This window comes from Hemitrygon akajei, chromosome 23, assembly GCF_048418815.1.
Source record: "Hemitrygon akajei chromosome 23, sHemAka1.3, whole genome shotgun sequence".
Lineage (NCBI taxonomy): Eukaryota > Metazoa > Chordata > Chondrichthyes > Myliobatiformes > Dasyatidae > Hemitrygon > Hemitrygon akajei.
This window is the reverse complement of record NC_133146.1, coordinates 17203554-17223452: the sequence shown is the minus strand read 5'-3', so window position 1 is coordinate 17223452 and position 19899 is coordinate 17203554. Positions and strand designations below refer to the sequence as shown.

General features: G+C 48.1%; 1 protein-coding gene across 6 annotated transcripts in view; it reads right to left on the bottom strand.

Annotated features, from left to right (window-relative positions):
* Positions 1-565: 565 nt before the first annotated feature.
* Positions 566-19899, bottom strand: part of LOC140715200 (CREB3 regulatory factor-like) — a 95117-nt gene continuing 75783 nt past the window's right edge. For 5 of the 6 annotated variants that reach the window (XM_073027047.1, XM_073027046.1, XM_073027048.1 and 2 more), the window contains 6 exons: positions 14365-15340; positions 10934-11125; positions 9195-9384; positions 4132-4205; positions 3305-3427; positions 566-1883 (listed from right to left, as the gene is read on the bottom strand). In XM_073027047.1, the coding sequence (XP_072883148.1) occupies positions 1795-1883; positions 3305-3427; positions 4132-4205; positions 9195-9384; positions 10934-11125; positions 14365-15340 (1644 nt within the window). In that variant the 3' untranslated portion in view covers positions 566-1794. Of the gene's footprint in view, positions 1884-3304; positions 3428-4131; positions 4206-9194; positions 9385-10933; positions 11126-14364; positions 15341-19899 lie in introns of those variants that run through there. The other variant, XM_073027051.1, reaches the window with a different exon arrangement.

Genomic DNA, 19899 nt, shown 5'->3' with positions numbered 1-19899 from the left:
CTCGGTCACTCTCAACCCTTTGCTCGGTTTCCCTGGCTCTCAAGTAAAACACTGGCGGGGGAGAATCAGACCCTCACTCGTGGGGTAGACGAATCTGAAATCGCACCACCACCCCCACACACACCCCCCCACACACAGGGAACCGAGACTGCCAAGGGCTTCATCAGGCCAGTGTAGCTGATATCACCTCTCCCTGTCCCAAAATGACACTCCTCCCTCCAACATCGGACTGAACCTCCCACACCACCCCCCCCCCCCCAATCACCACTGAGCTTTAAGTAACCCTGAGGTAACCACAGCGTGCCGGCTTTCAACAGTAAATTCTTGCCTTCCCCATCCCATTTCCACAGTTGGTTCCCGAAGTCTGGTAAAGCGCCCCCACCTGATGAAATGGCTTCCTTTCCCAGGCCTCGGGGATGTGACTGCACCTTGGCAGCACCAGAGGCTCCTCTGTCCACGTCCGCCCCTTCCCCCTTCCCCCCCCCCACACCCCACACTAGGCAATGCCTCAGGAACAGTAGGTAACCTTTCCTGCCTCATTCCCCCCCACCCACCCCTCAAACACAAAGGGTGGGGACACTCCCCTCAATAGAGGCTGAGTCATGGAATCAGGAACTCGGGGCCCACCAGGAACTTCCCCAGCTGCTTGACACCGACATCTTGGGGCAAAAGGGGACAGACAACTCAAACCGCCCATGGAGTTTTGGACAAATAGCTCTCGGTCACTCTCACACCCTTTGGTCAGTTTCCCGCTGTCTTCAAGTAAAGCACACCGGAGAGGAGAATCAGGCACGTGCCAGCTGGGTGGACGACACACAGCCGGCCCACACCGTTCCGCCTGGGAACACCGACAGCCCACCTCCCAGCTTGTACATTCATTGTCAGTTGCTGAACACCCCACCCACCCACACACACACACACACACACACACAAAGTCAGTCACCTAACACCTGTAACAGTGAACTTCTATAAAATTTAAAGTGCTCGCATGTCAGATAGAGGAACCACAATGGGCTTTGCAGCATTTTTGCAGTTCACAGTACTCGCTGAATAAATCCCGATTGTCGGACACTTGCAGGCTTGGAAGCCTCAGAAACTGGACAGAGGGACGGGGGGGGCGGGGAGTGCCTCACCGTCACAACCCATCCCTGGCCCTGGCACAACTCCCTTGCAGAACGACTGCTCCAGAAACGATCGGCACATCCAACGTCTTGGGAGGGGGTTTTGTCTCGGAGATTCTCATAGCAAAAGCAACAGGAAGCAAGTCACAGGAGAAGGAGCTGGGGAGCGAGTCCGGAGGGAAGCTGACGCATTCTGGAGGGCTTCGCATCTGCAGCTGGGGTATTTCAGAAACAAGGGGCACTCCGCAGCACCTGCTGCGCGCACACAGGCCCCGTCACCACGTCGTGTCGAGAGAATCCATGGAAGCAGCTGCTGGGACTGTCCACACGAGGCCACCGGCTTCCAGTTCTCCTCCTCGTTCCGAACGTCACTTCTACCTCAAAACCATCCTGAGGGGGATCTCACTTCCTTCTGGCTCCTTGCTAACTCGGCCGGGGAGGGGCTAAAAGAGAGGGCTGGGGGGGGGGGGGAGGGTGTGGAGAAGCAAGGTTATCAGGAGGGAGGCTAGCGTGACAAGCACACCCTCCTACAAAAGGGGAAATAAAGGCTGGCAGCAAGTAGATGGAGGCTGAGGGGAGGGAGGACGTCTTCTCCAGCAACCAAGTCCCTGCCTTGTTGCTGTTTAACGAGACCACGCTGTCACAGCACAGATTCCGGGCAGAGGGCAACCGGTCAGCTCAGACTGCTGCCGCGTTCTCCCGCCGACGCCTTCTCCAGCACCTCGTTCACGAACTCGGACGTCTGCCCCGCCACCGACCGCCCTGGAACGCAAAGCAACGGGCTTAGTGACTCCTGGCGCATCGGCCGCCCCCCAGCCGGGCGGCGGAAAGAGGCTCCCACTGAACGTGGGGGGAGGGGGGAGGGAAGGAGCGGCCCCATTCGATTAGAATCTGATCACTGTGCCGGTGCCCCACACCACCCCGGACTCCAGCGCTGTCTGTGTGGAGTTTGCACGTCCTCCCCCGAGGCCCTAAGGTGCTCCAGTATTCTCCCACATCCCGAAGGGGCTGTTTGTGAGGGGAAGGGGCAGAATAGACAGGATCAGTGTTACATTGGTGTAATTGCCCAGTGGGGATGTGTAAAAGGGCAACGTGACCTTGCTAATTAGCTGTTTCCAATATTCAGTTCCCCCCAAATTTTCTTTCCCGACACCCCTCGCCCCCTTGGATCGTCTTCTCTGCAGTGGAGGCTGATGGAAATATGGCACGGCATCAGGCCCCTCTGATTCAGTGAGTCCCCAACCCCATCCAATGAACACATCCGTCTTTGGAATGTGCAAACTCCTTACAGGCAGTGGTGGGAATTGAACCCTGGTCACTGATACTGTGATAGCGTTACACTGGCCGCCGTGCCACCGCGTCACCCATGTCATGATGAGAGGGAAAAAGAGAGTGCAGTCAGAATCTTTCCCCTGGGGTGGAAATCTCTAATATTAGAGGCTACAGGTTTAAGATGAGAGGGGGAAAGAGTTGGAAAGTGAGAGGGAAATGTCTAATATTAGAGGCCGCAGGTTGAAGACTATAGAGGGAAAGGTTAAAAGGAGATTTACAAGCTTTTAAACACTAGGAGTTTTAGACGCCTGGAATATGGTGCCGGGAGACAGATAGGGCAACAGGGTTGAGGCATTCAGACAGGAGAGAAATGGCGAGATGTAGACCACGTGCAGACGGGATTAGGTCGAATGGCACACAGGGGTATAGACAGGCTAAACGCAAGCAGGCGTTTCCCACTGAGGTTCAGTGAGACCAGAGCTAGAGGCCATGGGGCTGAAGGAGAAAGGTGAGATGCTTAAGGGGATTCTGAGGGGGAACTTGGTATGAATGTGGAACGAGCTGCCAGTGGAGGTGGTGAATCAGATTTGACTGCAGCGTTAAGCTTGGGTAGGTACAAGGATGCGAGGGGTACGGAGGGCTATGGTCCAGGTGGGGGGAGGGGTCGAAGGGACTAGGCAGAGTAATGATCCAGCATGGGCTGAAAGGCCTGTTTCTGCGCTGTAGCACTTTGTCATGAGGGGCAGCACAGACTGGTGGGCCGAAAGGTCTACTCCTGAGCCGCACCGTTCTGTATTTCTGTCTCCGCAGATGCCTCCTGGCCGGCTGAGTTATCTGCAGTTATCTGCAGTGCCTGGCTTTCCCAGTTTGACCCCCCGCCGTCTGCGAGCAGAGTGCAGCGCCGCTCTTACCGATGGTGTCTCTCAGCAGCGTCTGCAGTTTCTCAGTCATGCTCCCCCCCTCTGACCCGTCACTGTTCTCCACCCTCTGCACGATCTGCCGCTTGATCGCCACGATGACCCGCAGCAAGTTATCTGCGTGAGGGAAAGCAGGAAGTCAGCCAACAATATTCCAGAGCAGACCAGGAGAGGGGGATAAATCCATCCTGTGGATGAATCCTCAGCACTGTATCCTTGCTTTTGAAAACCATAAAACGTAAGAGCACAATTAGGCCAGTCAACCCACCATTCCACCATAGCTGATTTATTACCCCTCTCAACCCCATTCTCCTGCCTTCTCCCTGTAACCTTTGACACCCTGACTAATCATGAACCTATTAACCTCCACTTTAAATATACCCAATGACAGCCGTACGTGGCGATGAATTCCGCATATTCACCACCCTCTAAGAAAATCCTCTCTTCTCTGTTCTAAAGGGACACCTGGCACGTGGACTCCCCTCCTTTGCACCTGTGATTTCTGAATCCACCCACCCCCCCCCCCCTCCCGCCACTCCATTTGGAAAATAAACAGCTTGCTTCCATGCTATTGTACTCTGCAGCGCTAGGATAGGACTAATCTTGGTCTAAGGATTGTCACACACCATCTGCCACAGAGGGTCGGAAGTAGACCGAGGTCCTGATGAGGTCAACTCTGATCCTACTGAATGGGATAGTAGGCTTGAGGGGCCGAAAGGCTAGCTCCCACTTTCAATTTTTCATGAGTTTATAGCCAACGCTGGGACTCGGGGTGAACCTTTCGCGCGGTCTCTGGCCGGTAGCCCCGGGTAGACACTCACCGTGCTCCGTATTGAGACCCCAGAGCTTGATTTTATTTGCCTCGTGCTGGGCTTTCTTCTTTAACCTGCAGGCCCTAGAGGGTCGAGGAGAAAATGGAGGGTCAACAGTGGAACACCAACGACACATCCTCAGCTCTCTGCGAAAGGCTACTGAGGCAGGCAAGCAATTAACAATACACACACACACACACACACACACACACACACAACACTGGAGGAACGCAGGTCAGGCAGTATATAGGAGAGGAACGAGCAGTCGACTTTTAGTCAGTCAATTAACAAATTCATCCAGTGCAATGGTTAATGTGCATACAGTCCTGTAAGTGAACTCATGGCGGGGGGGCATTTAGGGTAAACGCAAGCAAGCTTTTTCCACTGAGGTCAGATGAGACGACTAGAGGTCACAGGTCAAGGACGCAAGCTGAAATGCCTAAGGGGAAGACGAGTGGGAATTTCACTTGGAGCACGGCCGGTGTGTGGAACGAGCTGCCGGAGGAAGCGGTGGACGTGGGTTCAATTCCAACATCTAAGAGGGATTTGGATAGGTACATTAATGGGAGAGGTATGGAGGACTACGGCCCAAGGTAAATTAATAGTTCGGCACAAACTAGACGGGCCAAAGGACCTACTTCTGTGCTGGTAGCGTTCTTTGACCGTGTAATGCTCTGGTTAAGGTTGGGCATACTGCTGTGCTACAGGCATTTCATATTAGCAGTTCTGTAAGAGCGGTCCGTCCTGTTTTTAGAATGATTGGGTTTTGGCTGAAAGAGAAGGAGCTGTGATGTTCAACTTAGCCACGCGGTGTCAGCCAATCAGGATGGCGGAATCGGGAGACAGTTCGAGGGAGTGGGGCGGAGAGAGATTTGAAACGGACAGTGTGGCTTGCGGTTTATTTCTGGCGGGAGTTGCGGAGAGGACAAAGCAGGGAAGATGGCTGCGGACGCTGTGGGAAGGAGCGTCCCCTGTTTCACAAGGTGCTTTGTGCAGATGAATGGCTCCAAGGAGGAAGGGTCAATACCCCCCGAGAGAGAGCCCATTACTTCAAGATGGACTTTGAGCAAAGATCGGAATGTGGTGTGTGCTTTCATGCAGAACTTGGGTCCAGCGGGTGAGTAAACAGACAACCTCAACGTGAGCTCCTACCTCGCCCGCAGGTTTGGACTGGTTTAACTGTAATGGGGTCCTTTATTTTCTCCTTTTCTTTTTCCCCCCACTAACTGTTCGATAAAGCTGAAGTTTGTGAGTACACTTTCTTTATAAGTTTTTTGCAGTGTACAATTTGTTATTTCTCGCTGACCGACAATCGTGTATGGGCAGTATTTGCACAACCGAGACCCTACTGTTTATGAAAGGCGGCCTTCGTACCGCTGAGTCCCGTGACTGTCAGTGGGAGCCGACAATCAGCCAATTTGAGCCTGGTGAGGGGGCTGAAATATTTCAAAAATTTGTAGTTTTTGTATATTCACACACACACACAATGTTCTACGAGTCACAAATTTAAATCAATTCCAAAGAATCAAATATTCAATGCGCACCCTTCACTTTGTAGACAATCAACACTGGTGCACCACAGGGATATGTGCTTAGCCCACTGCTCTACTCTCTCTACACCCTTGACTGTGTGGCTAGGCACAGCTCAAATACCATCGATAACTTTACTGATGGTGCAACCATTGTTGGCAGAATCTCAAATGGTGACGAGAGGTCGTACAAGAGCCTGATGCACCAGCTGGTGGAGTGGTGTCACAGCAGCAACTTTGCACCCAACGTCAGTAAGACCAAAGAATTGACTGTGGACTTCAGAAAGGGTAAGGCGAGGGGAACACACACCAGTCCTCAGAGGGATCAGAAGTGGAGGGAGTGACCAATTTCAAGTTCCTGGATGTTAATCTACCCGAGGACCTAACCTGGTCCCAACATATCGATGCAGCTATAAAGCAGGGAAGTCAGCGGCTGTATTTCATTGGGACTCTGAGGAGATTTGGTTTGCCACCTAAAGCACACTTACATTTCTACAGATGGACTGCTGTGGGCATTTTGACTGGCTGCATCACCATCTAGAATGAGGGGGAAGGGGCAGCTATTGCTCAAGATCAAGCAAGTTGCAGAGGGTTGCTAAATTAGTCAAAGTGTGCGGAAGGGTGGGGGGTGTGAGCGTGCTTGGTGCTTGCGCACGCACACGTAAATATGTTTACTGTAATTCGCCTTTTCTCTCTACTATCATATATCGCAGTGTACTGCTTCCGCAAAGTTAACGAGTTTCACGACGCAGGCCGGTGATGTTAAACCAGATTCTAAAAGTGATGGATTGTGACAACGTGTGATGTAATTAGAGCTAATTATTGCCAGAATTCCAGATTCTGCAGTAGATTATGTCCCCAAAATTAATCCAATGCTGAAAGGTCTCAGCCCGAAACGTCGACTGTACTCTTTTCCATTGATGCTGCCTGGACTGCTGAGTTCCTCCAGCATTTTGTGTGTGTTGCTATGAAATGGTTATTTTGTTCTGCTGAATACCGTGGGCATGCCGTGTTGGTGAAGCTAAGTGTGGTGACACTTGCAGGCTGCCCCCAGCACATCTTTAACTTGTGCTGGTCGTTAACACAAACAACAGATTTCACCGGATGTTTTCACGTTCATGTGATAAATGAATGAATCCTAATCCGCTTTAATACACAATTTAATATCTGCACGAGAAATTGTATCAGCTATAATTAGACCAGGTGCACGGATCGGAAATGTTCAGAGCGATGTGGGTCGGACGCGGGTAAATGGGACCAGTCATCTTGGTCAGCATGGAGGATTGGGGCCAAAGGGCCTGTTGTATGCTGTAGGACTCTGGGAAAAGATCAAGAACATACAAAATAATCCCAGATCAATTAATCTGAAACTTTAAACCTGTCTCTTGCTCGTACCATGGGGCAGGAAGTACAGGAGCGCATGGCCCACGTCATCAGGTTGAGAACAGACATGACCCTTCAACCATTGTTTTCCGAATCAACGGGGATAACCTCACTTACCTCAACTCTGAACTGATTCAGCAATCCAGAGACTCACTTTCACGTGCTCTTTACCAATCACGTTCTCAGTATTGTTTATTTTATTTGCTCAGTTTGTCTTTTTGCATATTCTCTCCTTCACATGTTCTACCAGTCTGTTGTCACCAGTACAGTCTTCTATGCGGTGGTTTGCTGGGGCAATGGCATCAACACGGGTGATGCCAACAGGCTCAATAAACTGATTAGAAAGGCTGGCTCTGTTATAAGAGTCAAACTGGACCCAGTGGAGGCTATGGGAGAGCAAAGGACCCTACGGAAAATCCTGGCAATTCTGGACAATGTTTATCATCCTCTGCATGCCACCTTGGCTGAACAGAGGAGCACTTTTAGTAATAGACCAAGACAATAGTGCTGCTCCACAGAGTGCTATATGAGGTCATTCTTACCCTTGGCCATCAGGCTCTATAATGAGACAACCTATAGCCAGGGAAGTGATGACCCCCTCCTGTTAGACTGTTTGAGGTAACTTGAGGTAACTTATTGTGGTAACTTATTTTTTTTAAATTGTTTCTTACTTCTCTTCTAAGATTTGTATATCTGTGCACTTGTAATGCTACTGTGACACTGTAATTTCCTTTGGGATCAATAACGTATCTGTCTATTGGTTATTTGTCAGTCTTTGCTAATGTATAGTTTTTTAAAATAAATTCTATCACATTCTTTACTTTTCCTGTAATTACCTTCAAAGAAATTATTTTTGAGGTAGTATATGGCGACACATACATACTTTGATAATTAATTTACTTCAAACTTTGATGGTGAGAGACACCAGAGACATGAGAAGATTGTTGTTGCTAACACCTGTGATCTTTAGCAAAAAAGCCCAAGGACCTTCTGCAGCTGCCCAAGGAAGGAGAAAGGGCAACGAATTGGAACAGCAGCCCCAACAACTGCCCTGGAGTGGTCTCCTGGATCTCTCTGCTCAAAAACCCCAGAGTGGCTGGGACTCGAGTCGTCCATCTTTGAGTGGCGGCTACGAGCCGCCAAGTTGAGGTTTACACCTCAGTCTAATACAGGACTTGTGCCAAATCAACGTCCCTTTTGGCTCAGGGACAAGGGCAGGAGTTACATCTGTTACAGAGGATCGGTGGAACAATAGCATAATGGTCAGCGTGACGCTTCACAGCGCCAGCGATCAATCCCCGTTGCCATCTGTGAGAAGTTTATACTTTCTCCCTGTCACTGCATGGGTCTCCCCGGGTTCCCCTGATTCCTTCCTCCTTCCAAAGATGTACAGGTTAGGGTTAGTCGTTGCGGGCACGCGGTGTTGGCGCCGGAAGTGTGGCAACATTTGCGGGCTGCCACTAGCGCATCCTTGCCCAACAACTAACCAGCACCCGAGTCAAAAAAAATAAATAAAAATCCTGAGGGTGGGGTGGGATGAGAAACTATAGCAGCTTCTCCCAACCATAGCAGAGCAGGCTCACCAGAAACACAGGATAGCTACTAAAATTCTGTGGTTGAATTCAGTCTGATGCACATGGCATGCAGTCAGTAGAACCACTGAACGACATTCTGTCAGATGACTCCAAACATCACTGACACTCAATGAAAATCCTCTCTCAGGTTAAATACGACCATAAGAAATAGGAGCAGAAATAGGCCATTCAGCCCATCAGGTCTGCTCCACCATTCCATCAAGGCCAATTCATTCTCCCTTTCAATTCCATTCTCCTGCCTTCTCCCCATAACCTTTAAAGCCCTTACTAATCAAGGACCTGTCAACCTCTACTTTAAGTACACCCAATGACTTGGCCTCCACAACCATCTGTGGCAACGGATTCCACAGATTTTCCTCCTCCCTGGCTAAAGTACCTCCTCATATCTGTTCTAGGCCTTTTGATGTTCAATAGGTTACACTTGCTGTTTTCCACAAGAGCTATATCAGAGGGATGAGAATTACAGAAAGAAAGTGCCAGAGAAGACAGGGAAGGTGAAGCGCGTGTCTGCCGAACGACAATCTACCGACAGTGCTGAGCTGATTAACGGGCCGTGGTTATTTACCTAGAGGCCAGTTTATTTTTCTCCTTTCTGGATCGCGGCCTGGCGTTCATCGGCAGTTCACTCACTGGCCGGAGATCATCAATTACCTTTTTCAGCTTCTTCAGTTCGTCTCCGATGAGGAGCAGCTTGCGCGGGTTGGGAGTTAGGTCGTCGACATCGGTGCGGCGCGACTTTTTCGCCAGTCTCCGCCCTGGAGATCGAGGACAAAGAGAGGCCAGGTGGGCGCGGCGAACGAGAAGGGAGAGCGGTTCGCGAGAATCCCGAGTCACCTCCCCCTCCCCCCCCCCCCCCCCCCCGGAATTCAGAACGGGATAACACAAGGGAAACAGGACACGAGGGGGGGTGCAGGTGCTCAGTGCGAGGGGGCAGGTGTCTGACAAGCGGAGGTACGCCGAGAAAAAGGCCAATACAGTGATGTAGCAGTTAGCATTATGCTGCACAGCACTAGAGACTGGGGTTCAACGCCCATTGCTCTCTGTATGGACTTCGTACATTCTCCCCGTGATCGTGCAGGTTTCCTCTGGGTGCCCTGATTTCCTCCCACATTGTAAAAGTATATGGGTGTGCTATGTTAGCGCTGAAGCGTGTCTACCTCAGCACGCCCTCGAATTGTGCTGGTCATCACACAAATTGTGCATTTCACTGTATGTTTCATGCACACCTGACAAAGTTAGCCATTTCAACTGGGGGGAAAAATTAAAAACACTAAAAACTGAGAGATTAAGAGAGCCCTGAGGAATAAAGGCCTTCATGGTCAGGGCAACTGAGTTCAGGAGCTGGGGATGTTACAGGCGGCAGTTCGAGGCCACAGCTGGAGGGTTGTCTAAAGTTTTGGTCCCACGCTACAGGACGGATGTGGCTGAGCCGGACAGGGTGCAGAGGAGATTCACCGGGATGCTGCCCGGAACGAAGGATTTTGGTGGCGGGGAGAGGTTCAATAGGCTGGGTTTGTTTTCCCTGGAGAGAAGGCTGACTGGAGATGGAGGTATAAAAGATGATGAGAAGCACAGATAGGGTAGGGTCAGAAACGCTTCGCTATGTAGGAGCGTCAAAAACACGAGGGGAAGCTTTTTAAAAAAAAAATAAACCCAGGAAGTGTTTGATATGTGGAACTCGTTGCCAGAGGCAGAATAATATACAGTGACAAGAAAGAGATGTCTGGACCAACACTAGTCAAGGAGCAGGAGGAGATGGCCTCAGAGAGGGACCTGTGTAAATGGGCAAAAATGTCAGCATAGATGTGATGGGCTGAATGGCCTGTTTCTGTGGGGTCTGTATGACCGGATAACCGCAAATTACAAATATTATAAAATCTGACTCCAAGTCACCTTCTGAGTGCTTTTACAAGCAGCTGAGGAGACATACCATTTTCTCATAAAATTAGGTTTGGTAGAATAAAAGGATTTTAAAATACCTCTATTTTCATATGCTTATTTAATCACTTCAGGCAAGACTTTATAAATAACATTATTGATCCTGGAACAAATAGGGTTTCAAAATTTGAATTGGTTTTGATTCTTTTTTGCCATTATTAATTGAAAGCTTTCAGGAGAAAAGCATTCATTACATCCCAGAAGATATTTACCTGATACTAACATCTCAAAGAGAGGCTGGAATGTACACTGGGTTTCACAGTGATATAATGATGTAAGAAAATTCCTCAAAATTGGCTTCACAATTTTGAGGAATTTTCTTACATCATTATATCACTGATGATGTAAGTGATATCTCGTGTTTACCTTGTCCGACGCCATTCTCCTTTTGGTAAATGTTACTGGGCAACGTGGAGGGGTCCCATTCCGAGGGCTGCAGGATATGCTCTTGCTTGCTGGGCGTGGTGTGGCTGTCGCTGTACTCCCAGAAATAACGCCGCTTCAGTCTCCTAACGCCCGTTTCCGAGGCAACGTCAGCAGAGACATCTTGTTCGTTTCCTGAGAAAGATTAATGAATGCACAAAGGGTGACTTATCCTTAAATGGACTAATTCACTGCAGAGTTCGCTCCGAGAGAAACCAGTTTTATTCCTCTTCCTCTTTGACATTTCCACCTTTATATCTGCTACTTTATTACTGCGGGGGTGGGGGGAGAACTAGATCGTACTAAAATAACCAGCAGATCAGGAACCAAACCATCTACTCTCTGGCAAACAAGACAGGCGGTCAGAGGCCCACATCATTGAGTTTAGGAACAACTACTTCCTTTCAACATTTGGCTTTTGGACCAACCAGCACTACATCATGACCTTGACTACGTTGCACTGCAATGGACTGTACTTTTGTTATGGAGCAATGCAGCGCAGAAAGAGGCTCTTTGGCCCATCCAGTCCATTCTGAATCGGTACTCTGCTTAGGCCAGTTGATCTGTAGCTGGACTACAGCCCTCCACATTACTCTCAATGACCAATCCAAACTCCTCAATGTTGAAATTAAACCCACCTTCACCAATTCCACTGACAGCTCTGTGTGAAATGCCCCCTCAACTATTTCACCTTCACCCCAATCCATGACCTCCAGTTTGAGACTCACCCAACCTCAGTGGAAAAAGCCTGCTTACATTTACTCTATTTATACCTCCTCATAATTTTATACACCCAAATTCTTGGCATTTATTCTAGTATAATCTATGTTTAATTTATGTTTTTCCTATGAACGTTGCGTCCCTAACGCTAGGCATTTGTGTTACTGCTGCCGCAAGTGTGTTCTTATATCAAGCTTGTGCATTTGGCACTGAACTCGAATTGACTTGCTAAGATCAATACTCAAGATGCAGGCCACCAGGGCGAATCCAATCGGTCCACGGCTGGAGTTGGAGATGTGATCTTAGAACCAGATTATTTTGACGGCAGCTCATCAGCCTGATGTGGACTCTCTCCACAACTGCTGCCTGCCCCCGGGGAGCAGTTCCAATACTTCAAGACAAGGGGAGGAATGTTTAGGGGAGATGTCCGAGGTAGTTGTTTTTAAACTACATGGGTGCATGGAATGGTGTGCCCAGTGTGGTGGTAGAGGCAGATACAGAGACGCTCTTAGATAGGCCCATGGACGATAGAAACATGGAGGGAAGGGCTAGATTGATCTTAGAGTAGGATGGAGGTCAGCACAACATCGTGGGCCGAAGGGCCCATTCTATGGCATTATTTTATTTAGAGATACTGTACAGTGATCTGACCAACGTGTTACAAAACCTCAGCATGGTGTTCCTGTTTTTTATATTCTAGTCCTCTCAAAGTGGATGTGAACATTGCATTTGTCCTGCTTACCACCTCTGCAACCTGCAAGTTAACCTTTAGGGGACTCCCAAGTTCTTTTGCATCTCATATTTCTGAATTTTCTTTCCATTGAGATAATAGTCAGAGCCTTTAGTCCTTCTACTAAAGTACTTGAGCAATCACACCCCACACTGTGTTCCAGCTGCCCAACTGCAGACTCTCTGCTTCCTCAACACTGCTGTCCTGCCACCCATCTTTTACCAGATATTATTTGGTTACTTCAAGCTTCTCAGCTATCTTAGCGAGATCTGAACTCCCTTGGATGAATGCTCACCAACGTTTCCATTTCTTCTTCCCACACGATACCTTTCCTAAACACCCCCCCATCATGTCGAGATGACTAGAACGTAAAAACAATGATGACACAAAGGTTGGAGGTGTTGTGGATAGTGTGGAGGGGCTGTCAGAGGTTACAACGGGACATTGATAGGATGCAGAACTGGGCTGAGAAGTGGCAGATGGAATTCAGCCCAGATAAGTGTGAGGCAGTTCATTTTGGTAGGTCAAATATGATGGCAGAATACAGTATTAATGGCAAGACTCTTGGCAGTGTGGAGTATCAGAGGGATCTTGTGTCCAAGTCCATAGGACACTCAAAGCTGCTGCGCAGGTTGACTCTGTGGTTAAGAAGGCAACCGTGGGATTGAGTTTAAGAGCCGAGAGGAAATGTTGCAGCTAAATAGGACCCTAGTCAGACCCCACTTGGAGTACTGTGCTCAGTTCTGGTCGCCTCACTACAGGAAGGATGTGGAAACCATAGAAAGAATGCAGAGGAGATTTACAAGGATGTTGCCTGGATTGGGGAACATGCCTTATGAGAATAGGTTGAGTGAACTCGGCCTTTTCTCCTTGGAGCGACGGAGGATGAGAGGTGACCTGATAGAGGTGTATAAGATGATGAGAGGCATTGATTGTGTGGATAGTCAGAGTTTTTTCCCCAGGGCTGAAATGGCTAACACGAGAGGCCACAGTTTTAAGGTGCATGGAAGTATATACAGAGGAGATGTCAGGGGTGAGTTTTTTTTATTAACACAGAGTAGTGAGTGTGTGGAATGGGCTGCCGGTGACAGTGGTGGAGGCGGATACGATAGGGTCTTAAAAGAAAGAGACTCTTGGACAGGTACATGGAGCTCAGAAAAATAGAGGGCTATGGGTAACCCTAGGTAATTTCTAAGGTAAGGACATGTTCGACACAGCTTTGTGAGCTGAAGGGCCTGTATTATTCTGTAGGTTTTCTATATTTCTATGTCTTGATGAGGTTTCATAAGGCATTGGTCAGACTGCACTTGGAGTACTGTAAGCAGTTTTGGAACCCATATCCAAGGAAGGATATACTGGCATTGGAGACTATCTAGAGGAGGTTTACGAGAATGATCCTGGGAATGAAAGTGTTAATGTGTGAGGAACGTTTGATGGCTCTGGGCTTGTACTCACTGGAATTCAGAAGAATGAGGTGGGATCTCATTGAAACCCATCGAATATTGAAAGGCTTGGATGGAGTGGGTGTGGAGAGGATGTTTCCAATGGTGATCGGGTCGACAACAAGAGCACAGTCACAGAATAGAAGGTTGGCCCTTTAGAACAGAGATAAGGAGGAATTTCTTTAGCCAGAGGGTGGTGAATCTGTGGAATTTATTACCACACACAGTGGTAGAGGCCAAGTTATTGGGTATATTTAAATCAGAGGTCTCAATTAGTCAGGGCATCAAAAGGTTATGGGGAGAAGGAATAGGGTTGAGAAGGAAAATAAATCAGGCATGATGGAATGGTAGAACAGATTCGATGGGCTGAATGGCTTAATTCTGCTTCTTGGTGTTATGGTCACATGACTTCTGCACACTGCTTAGTGCTAATTTTACCCCAGCTGAGATCAACACTAATGGGGATTTGAAACCAGTTGTACCTGCTTCAGAAAGGTAATCACTGAAGTCATCTTTATCTTCATCATCTTCCTCCTCTTCATCTTCATTCTCGCTATCGTCCTGCTCGCTGTCCGAACAATCCTCGGGCTCCAGTCGGTCCTCACCCGGATGCAATCCCAGACTCTCCGCGCTAAACAGCGAGTAGTTGTGCTCCTCGTATTTCAGCTCAGCCCTCGCCTCCGGCCCAGCCTCCCCGCTCGGCCGCCAGGCAGGGAAGGCCTGGCCGTCTCCGCCATCAGCGCCAGCTTTCTCCGCCTCCGCCCCCCTCGGCTCCATGGCTGCCAGCCACTTGAGCTGCTTCCAGGAGCTCGGCACCGGCCTGTCACAAGCGGCTCCCTTTCCCCGGTCTGGTGCGGGGTCCACTGGGGCTGTTTGGTCAACCAGCAGTTGGTTACCAGATCTTGGGGGAGCTTCAACATTTCTGGGCCCTGTTGTGTTGTTACTGGGCACAACGCTCTTCAAGAGGCCAAGTTGGTCTTCCCTCCTCTGGAAAAACACCCCATCCGAGTGGAAGTCAGAATCCATTAAAGAATCCATAGAGTTGGACTTCTTAGGGGCCTCCATGGCTCTAATGGCCACGTCAAGCCTGGTAGAGAATGGAGAACCCTCCCTGGCAGCCCGCAGGAGACACCAGGAGTCGGCCACCTGCTGGGAGTCATCCGCATTCAGTTCGGCCAGCGTGGGCGTCTGGGCAACTCTGGCCTCGTTCTGGTAAGGGCTGGGGTTCTTGTCCAGGCCCAGCAAGTCCAGCTCCTTATTGTTCCACAGGTCAGCTTTGGTGTACTTGGTGAAGTCCTCCAGTGATGACACGTCCCAGCGCTCGCACCTACTGCTGTCGGAGGGCTCGTCGTCCACCAGGTCGCTCAGCAGCTCGATGTTCTCCTTCATCGGGCTCCTGTACAGGTTCAGACTCAGCAGGTCATTCCTGGAGCTGTTAGTGTAGGCCAGCTGCCGCCCCTGCAGATCGGCAACGGAGAAAGCAATGATTAGTATGTTCTGTTTAAACATTTCCCTTTCACTCCCTCACGAAGATTAGTTCTTGTCATACATCAACATACGAGTGTAAATGAGAATTAAATTATTGTTACTCTGAATCCAATGCAGCACAAAAAGACATAATAACCAGAAAGAACACAGAAAAACACAAGATGAACTTATTTGTGACAGGAGGGTCTGGATGCCAGGTGATTCTGACATGAAATGATACAGCAGTGGTGATGGGAAGGGTTAATGGAGTGGGGTAGTGGGTGGAGGTGTTGATCAGCCTTACTGCTTGGGGAAAGTAACTAATGGTCCTGGCGTGGATGCGATGTGCCCTCCCCTCCTTCCCCTCAGAATAGGGTAGGACAAACATGGCCGTTTCCCAACAGCTTTCTGCCCCTGGTGGGCAGCCTCAACGACCCCGTTGTTAACGACAGGCCGTATGGGGGTGGGCACAGTAACCTAGCAGTTAGCACAACGCTTTGTGGCGCCAGCTGTAGAACTGAAGTTCAACCCTGCTGGTGTAAGGAGTTTGTACGCCCTCCCTCTGAACGTGCGGGTTTCCTCGGGTGGCCCAGTTCCCTCTCACAGCCAACGCGTTTCACCATGTTTCGATGCACGTGACAAACAAATTTAATCCCGTATTAACAATCTTTCATCCGTAGTACGTGATGCAAAACAGGCCATTCGGCCCAACAAGGCTGTGCAGAACTTCCCATTGCCTCTCCCATGTCAATCAGACAGCAGGGCCCTTTTTCCCCTTCCTCTGCACCCAGCTTCTCCTCAAACTGACGCACTCCACTCCAATCCCTCCCTGTGGGAGTAAGTTCCATGTCCTCACCGCTCTCTGGGGAAAGGAGTTCCTGCAGAATTCCCTGTCGGACTTTCTGATCCCGACAGCCTCTGCTTACCCTCTTCCCCAGGAGTTGGAAATATTCTTCCTGTATCCTCTCCATAGTTCACTCCCAGTAGGTCTCCTCATCAGCTTCCCTCAACAAGTAGAAGTGGGGAGGGGGGGGGGTCAGCCTCTTCACACAGTGGGCCTTCGTTTGATCAGCGATCAGTGTCGCCCTCTCCAGTGCCACCATCACCTTTGGTCAGGATTGTGCTTGTTCTGCGACTCAGCCCTTGTTAACAGCGGAAAAACTTCAGGGAGTCTGGTGACGAGTGACTCATCACCTCACACAGAGCCTCCGACTGCCTGCCTATGGGGCCGCATCTTGAAGGGAGGTGGAATGCTTGGCCGAGCAGTGCCACAGCAACCACCTCTCACTCAATGTCAGCAAGGGAGCTGACGCCTGCCTGCGGGAGGGAAAAGCCAAAGGTCCACGAGCCAGTCCTCGTTAGGGTAATGGAGGCAGGGAGGGCCAGTAGCTTTAAACTCCTTGGTTCGAGAGGAACTGCCCTGGGACCAGCACCTGTCATTTCAAGAAAAGGCATAACAGCAGTTCTACTTTCTTAGGAGTTTGCATAGAATTGCCCCGTCTCCAAAAACTTTAACAAATTTCTATAGATGCATGTGGAGTTTAAATTTATTACCAAAGCGCATTTATTTCACCATATACAACCCAGAGATTCATTTGCTTGAAGGCATATACGATAACCCATCGTAGAATAATACAACAGAAATTAATGTAAGACCGTACCAACTTGGGTGTTCAACCAGTGTGCAAAATACAACAAACTGTTCAAATACAAGATGAAAGAAATAATAAATAAGCAATAAACAAAGAACGTGACATGAAGAGTCCTTGAAAGTGTGTCCATTGGGAACATTTCAGCAATGGAGCAACTGAGGTTGAGTGAAGTTGTCCCCTTTTGTTCAAGAGCTTGATGGTAGAGGGGTAAAAACTGCTCCTGAATATATTGTTTGATTAAACCAGGGGTTCCCAACCTGGGGTTCCAGGGACCCCTTGGTTAATAGTAGGGGCCCCATGGCATAAAGGTTCAGAATGTCTGGATCAAGCATTCTCTGTTATTTACATAATTCATGATGGCTGTATGTAAAATACATGAATTTCATACATCATGACACTACCACTGTGGTATGTAAAAGTAAAACATAAGTTAGACTCGTGTCCACGGCTTCTTTTATTTTTCCTTTGAAAAAGTTTAACGTGGTGACAAGGTATTTTTAAAACAAGCCTAAGATGGCTACTGACCTGTTGAAGTGCCACAAGGAACAAGCTTTTTTTTTTTTTTAAAAAAAGCACAGCATGCACAGGACCAGTCAAGTTTTAAAAGGACAGAAAACGGAAGAATTCATGGATTCATAAACAGTGAGTACCAGTTGATAATCATTAAAATAAAATAGAAATGGCTGGCTACATCAGAAATATAGATGTGTTTGATTGCTCAATGGTTAACTGACCATGCAAAAACTGAGCTAATTGAACAGTACTTTGAAGCAAATGGAATAGCCAATGAAAAACAAGTACCAATTTTACAGAGTCCATTGGGTCTAAAGGCACACAGTTTGCTTCAAAGTTTAACTGCTCCAACCAAACCAGCTGATACGAGCTTTGCTGATATTGTGAAAGTAATGAAGGAACATTCAGAACCAAAACCATTGTTGACTGCAGAATTCTTTAGGTTTCATAATCAGAGTCAAAAAGAAGGGAGTCCATTTCAGCATAAATGGCTAATCTGAAGAGATTGTCTGAGCAATGTCAGTTCAGTAATGGGCTTAATTATTCTCTGAAGTATAGTTTAGTTTGTGGAACCCTACAGGAAAGCATTCAAAAGAGGCTCCTAACTGAAGCATAACTTACATTTAAAAGAACAGTTCAAATTGCAGAATCAATGGAAACAACAGCCAGAGATGCAAATTGAATTGCAGTCAGGAATGAAAGTGAGCATGAATAAAACTGCAACGTCCAAACAGAAACCGACCTGGCTGAACAAATCCTGTTGCCCTTGTGGCAGATTTTCGCACTCACTGGACCAATGCAGATTTAAAGGTGAAACTTGCAGAAAATACAAACCAGCAAGTAGGATGCTTACAAAGAGCATGCTGGGCAGACAAAATTAAATTAACTGCACAGGGAAGAGAAAAGGCTAAAAAGCCAAGTTGCACGTTTCAAAATCTGCATGCTGTTAATGGAAAAAAAAATGAGATAATGATGAGGATGACACTGAACTGGCTAGCCTTGAGATTTATAATATGAAAACTAACAATAAACAAGCAATATGGCTTAAGTTAGGAGTGAACGGCAAATTAATTAAGATGGAATTGGTCGCTGGCTCAGCTGTTTCAGTCATTCCACAAAGTGAGTTTGAACAGCATTTCAAAAATAATCAGCTGAAGCCTGAAGCTATCCAACTAAAAGTTTATAGTGGAGAAAAGATAACTCTTGTGGGGAATGATGTTCGTAACAGTGAAATACAACAACCAACAAACCACTAGGGGCAAGTACATGACAAAAAGAAGAGGGGCAGCAGACAAGGGTGTGAGTGGCTGAGACACCACTCAATTGGAGGTCCATCCACCATTTACACGCCTCACCACACCCCTGCAATAGAGAGTCAACTGAAAGCAAATTAAGAAAGTTACTGGATGATGCCAGAATTGTCTCCATGCTGCGCACCATGAACTATTGCCCAGAGGGCAACCATACACTGGTGCCGATCTCTGTGCCTCTGTTTGGAAAGCATATTGGCTTAGAGGGATTGTGAAAGCTACTAAAGCAGTGGTCCGACTACAACAGCTTTTGTAAGCAACATATCTGAGAAACCTCCTGATCTATTAATCAGGAAGTTACTTGCGAAATGTGGCTTGGTTTTAAGCTGGAAGAGAGTTCAAGGAGCTTCAGGGAAGTTGCAAGTATTCAGCTTTTGAGAGTATAAAGAACCAGAATCTACTCTGCGTGCATTAAGGTTATTGCATGAACTGCAAGTGTGAGATAAGAAAGCTGCTTATAAAAGCAGATGCAAAGACCAAAAGCCCTGCTGGATGGCCAAAAAGGAAGAAGTCAATGGAGATAAGAAAACAGAGGATTCACCAGAGGATGTTGTGGTTGAGGAAACCAAGAGAAGAGATCAGACAATAAAGGGAGCAATAAAAGGATTAATAAGAGAACACTCATGCTCCTTCCCAAGATCAAGATGCTCTTCCTAGAAGATGAAAAAGGAAGAAGGAAGGTGCCCAGAGCTGTCGTGCACCCTTCTGGAGACTGCAAGACCATTTCTTGCAGTCTTGGAATCAACTCCTGCAGCAACCACAGAGGAGGTCTCAGAACCCAAGATTGTTTCGCAGCCGCAAGCCTCACCTGCCAAACAGAGCGATTCCCCCCACTCACCCACATCAAGAAAGAAATCCTCCACAGGAATTAAATCTTTAGGCCTGAATGAGACAACTTAAAAATGACTATACTGTACTGTGGCTGTCTCTACAGTGGCTGCATGATAATAGTTCACTGTGTATATAGTTGAGATATATATTGAGTTGAAGTTAACATTTAAGCAGGGAGGAGTAAATATATTGTTAGATTAAGCATTCTTTGTTTACATGGTTCACTGTGATTATATGTAACAAT